The 4,432-nt window shown below is 43.8% G+C and overlaps 1 protein-coding gene across 5 annotated transcripts in view; it reads left to right on the forward strand.

The window, feature by feature from the left end:
• The window catches only part of LOC106521786 (putative homeodomain transcription factor 2), a 40,977-nt gene that overhangs the window by 33,385 nt on the left and 3,160 nt on the right, over positions 1-4,432 (forward strand). For 4 of the 5 annotated variants that reach the window (XM_014014503.1, XM_014014504.1, XM_014014505.1 and 1 more), the window contains 10 exons: positions 320-481; positions 1,139-1,367; positions 1,462-1,608; positions 1,679-1,835; positions 1,915-1,985; positions 3,009-3,137; positions 3,216-3,301; positions 3,820-4,012; positions 4,090-4,221; positions 4,294-4,380. In XM_014014503.1, the coding sequence (XP_013869957.1) occupies positions 320-481; positions 1,139-1,367; positions 1,462-1,608; positions 1,679-1,835; positions 1,915-1,985; positions 3,009-3,137; positions 3,216-3,301; positions 3,820-4,012; positions 4,090-4,221; positions 4,294-4,380 (1,393 nt within the window). The remainder of the gene's footprint in view (positions 1-319; positions 482-1,138; positions 1,368-1,461; positions 1,609-1,678; positions 1,836-1,914; positions 1,986-3,008; positions 3,138-3,215; positions 3,302-3,819; positions 4,013-4,089; positions 4,222-4,293; positions 4,381-4,432) is intronic. The other variant, XM_014014506.1, reaches the window with a different exon arrangement.

The raw sequence follows: 4,432 nt of genomic DNA on the forward strand, positions 1-4,432 counted from the left end.
ATGCCACAAATTCTCCTAAATCACTCGTACGCACAACTTAAGAACACATCTGTGCGTACGAACGGTTCTTGCATGAGGCCCAATGATTTATTTTTGGGTTTTTTTTATTCTTGTATCAGCAACAGTGTCCCCCAGGTGCCAGTTTTTATAATATTCTGATTTTAAAACAGCAAACCTGTAATTTGTCTCCATGAAACTGTTGTTGCTGTGATGTTTATCAGTCAGGCACCTGGTGGACACACAGCTGTAGTTCAGAGACTTCTTGGTCTCCAGGCTCACTTCAAGTCTCTCTTTGATCTCCGTTCTTTCCAAACTGAAGGAAGTTGAGGAAGGCATCTCAGATGGAGGTGCATAGGGAAGGCGACGGGTCTAGCACTACCGATAACACGCAGGAGGGGGCGCCACACTCTCACTCAGCCTGCGCCTCCTACAGCCTGGGTGCTTTCTTCCAAGATTTCTGGCATGATATCTGTAAAGCTGGGTGTGTATTTTCATTTCCAGTCTTCCTGTGATGAGATGATGTGGAGAGACGAGGCTGCGCTCGGTCCAAACTGTACATTCATACCAAACCTGAAACTACAAGAGCCAGCCTCGCCTCAGACCTGACCTCTGCTTCTTAGCTGCAAAATCCTTTAGAATCGATCCAGGTAGATTCCAAATGAAACGTGCAYTTTCAAATCGGACTTATTTATGAGCAGCTGGGGGATTTTGCAGCTAATTATGATTAACTTGCTGACTAAAGCTTTGCATTAAAGAAGCATGTGGGAAAGGTTTTTAGTTCTGATAAATAAATAGTTCCCATCTCTCCTCATGCTTTTACTTGAACCAGCTTTCAGCAAGCTGCAGCAGTGTGGGACATCCATTCATTATGGTTGGCAGACCCTGGTGATTTATTACTTATTTGGACATTTAARACCTTTAAATTGATAATGTACTGAGCGTACTGCAGTATTTTTCACAGTAAATCATCGATGTAATGTTCAGGTGAAGCCTTTATGTCACATTTTACTTTCATTTTGCATGAATGTTCCACAGTGTTGATCTGAATGCATTCTGCTTGTTGGCGTGCCTGCTTCCAAGGCTAAAATGACCGACTGGTTCTATTCACCGCCCTAATGGTCTCGCCTCCTCCCTGCAGATCTAAAAAGTCCAAGCTTTCCATCGATAAGTCGACAGAGACGGATAACGGTTACGTGTCGCTGGACGGCCGGGTGACCAACCGCAGCAGCGAGGAGGGTCTGCAGCTCCACGAGCAGAGATGTGATTTATTAAACCGAGCTGATGAGATGTGCTGGAGCCCACACGTCCAGCCCACACACGCTCACCCGGCCCGCAGCTCAGGCCTGCTCCTGCCCAGCAGCAGCAAGGTGATCCATCACAAACTCTGCTCATTGCCTCAGTGCTGAGAATCCACCTGCATCTGTCACCTCCGGATTCACTAAACCTGTCTCKGTTTTTAAGGAGCCGGCGTCGGACGAAGCGTCGAGCGAGGAGGACCCCGAAGCGTCCTACAGCGCCCTCCGCAGGGGAGTGGAGAGAATGAACAGCGACTGCGCACTCAGAAACCGCAAGAGTACGCACCATTACAAGAAACACTACACTGTGGAGGTAAACGACACCTTTAATTCAAACATAGACTCTGCAAACGGCTTTAAAAACAAACTCCTCTCGTGTCCAGGATGTCCCCAAATCTGGGACCAGCTGCAGCTCCAGATGTTCCAGTCTGAGAACTCAGGACTCGGAGAGCACTCGACACGAGTCGGAGACAGAGGACTTGATGTGGGAAGACTTCCTGCACTGTGCAGAGTGCAGATCGTCCTGCACCTCAGAGACAGGTGAGAGACGGAGGTTTGATCAGAGACAGATATCTGCTGGTTACAATATTTAAACCACTGCTGTCTCACTGCTCCTCAGAGGGAGAAGCAGGAGGGACGTCTGTGTGTCCTCCAGCTAAGAAGGAGTACAGAGACGACCCCTTCCATCAGGTCTGTAAACCTAAAACTACCACCTTTCATTTTAAAGGGACAGTCTGGTCATTCTTGAAGAGATGTTCAAGTATCTTTCTGAGATTATTTACCAGAGTGAAAGGAAGTGACATTTTCATTTTAAAAACAGATGATGAAAAACAAAAATGGATGTTTTTTATTTTAATTTCATACTCTGGAAACAGGAAACAGTCCCTTGTTTTATTTTTCTCAAAGAAGTTTAACGGTTGTAACCATTTAAAGTGTAACTAGTTAAATAATGATTTAATAACAGGCAACTGCCTTTAAATAAAGCTAGATAACTACTTTTGCATTTAACTAACTGCAGACTGTATTTTTTATTATTATAGCTACACTAGCTAATTTCTGTAAAACAATTATTTATCTAGCTCCATTGTGTGATAAGGGGATGAGTAAACCCTTATTTTATAACTAGCTAACCAGGCAGCTGCAAAATATAAACGTTAGCTAACTAGTTTGATATTTTTTACCAGCTGATAGCTTCTGCTACTTTTTAGCTCATTAGCTTTTTCTCCAAGAGGTCAATGGTGAGAAACTTGAAGCCATTGCAGGTTCCACAGGACAGCGTTTTGAGTTTATAATGAAAACAGAACAACCATCCATCATACGTTTTTCAATATCTGTTTTAAAAAAAAAAGATCAAATGACCAAAAAGTACACGGACCTTAAACTTCTACGCTTTTGCTGTTTTGGCAAACTTTGTATAGACTGTGTACAGGTGCTGAATGTCTGCCAGGAGTTCAGTAAACGTCTGCACCAACTGTGCAAAAGTGTAACATTAGCTAATGTGACATATTTTGACTAGATTTTATGCAGATTTAGTCTTCGTTTAGCCAGGAGAAAAACTTTAGCCTGATCACTTCAAAAATCACCAGACTATCTCTTAACCCTGCTGCTGCCTTTGGGTCAAAACGACCCCAGAGGCCTCTGTTTTAAAACTGGCCTGGGGTCATTGTAAGTCCAGAACAGCAGCAGGGTTTGTCATGTTTGTCTTGGCTGCAGGGTCACGTTCCCTGGCTGCACAGCTCCAACCCCGGCCTGGAGAGAGTGAGCGCCATCGTGTGGGAGGGAAACGAGTGCAAGAAGGCCGACATGTCCGTCCTGGAGATCAGTGGGATGATCATGAACAAGGTGAGTGAGAAATCACTGCAGTGCATGTTGAAACTTTAATGGAGCGATTAACGCTCACGTTTGTGGCTCTGTGTTCAGGTGAACCTGTACACTCCTGGGATTGGCTACCAGGTGTTTGGAAACCTGGTTTCAGTGGCACTTGGACTCACACCCTTTGTCTACAGGTATTACAGGTGTCAAACATCTGATGTAAACCAGTCAAAGACCTTTCATCAGAACTGAAAAACCTCCTCAAGTAAAATAAAACAAGTTGTTTTTAAACTCTTAGCTTCATTATTAACCCTAAATCTAAATAGTTCAAATCTTTTGAAGTGGGGTTTGGTAGAAAGGTTAAACTACCTGTTAGAGGTGCATCCATATATTAAAYTGCTAAGTGGATTAATTTAATCTCTAAAACCTCATTATTGTTTATTATTTTATCAAAGTGCACACCACTGTCAGTTTAACTTGTTATTACATAAAGCAAAGATTTACACATAAAGCAAAGGGTGATAAAATCATGTTTACATGAACTATTATTAAATTTTGAAGATTAGATTTGTTTAAATCTTAACTCAGACTAGCTGTTAGCTCATCAGTCTATGAGAAATAAATTATTTCTTCAGTCAGGTTGTTCACAGAGCTATAAGAACCAAACTGTCACTCTAAATAAAATAAAACTCATCTTTCTCACCCCCTGCAGGCTGGTCCAGTACAGCGAGTCGGATCAGCTGACCACGCTCTCAGTCAACGAGATCCTTTCCGTGGCGCTGGGAGCCGGGTCTGGATCTGACGCCTTGGTAATCACCATGGTAACGCTCAGCTTCCTGGTGCGCGTTTGCCTCATATGGCTCTTCTTCTTCCTGCTCAGCGTGGCAGAGAGGACCTACAAACAGGTGACAGAATGAAGCACTGCTGTCAGGCGTGGGCTGATGGAGCAGCTGTGTTCACTGTGTTCATGTTTGGATTTCAGAGGCTGCTGTTTGCCAAACTGTTCGGTCACCTCACTTCAGCCCGCAGAGCCAGGAAGTCTGAGGTCCCACATTTTAGGCTGAAGAAAGTTCAGAACATCAAGATGTGGCTGTCGCTACGCTCCTACCTCAAAGTACGTCTGACGGTTAAAAATAGTTTGATGTTAGCAGCGCCGCAGAGTTTAAGTTTTTATTTGTGTTTGCAGAGACGGGGTCCTCAGCGTTCAGTGGATGTTATTGTTTCATCGGCCTTCCTCCTGACTTTGTCAGTGGTCTTCATCTGCTGTGCCCAGGTAACATCATTTATTAAAAACACTTAACGTATTTTTCAGACTATAAGCCGCA

This window comes from Austrofundulus limnaeus, unplaced genomic scaffold (assembly GCF_001266775.1).
Source record: "Austrofundulus limnaeus strain Quisiro unplaced genomic scaffold, Austrofundulus_limnaeus-1.0 Scaffold115, whole genome shotgun sequence".
In the NCBI taxonomy this organism is placed as follows: domain Eukaryota; kingdom Metazoa; phylum Chordata; class Actinopteri; order Cyprinodontiformes; family Rivulidae; genus Austrofundulus; species Austrofundulus limnaeus.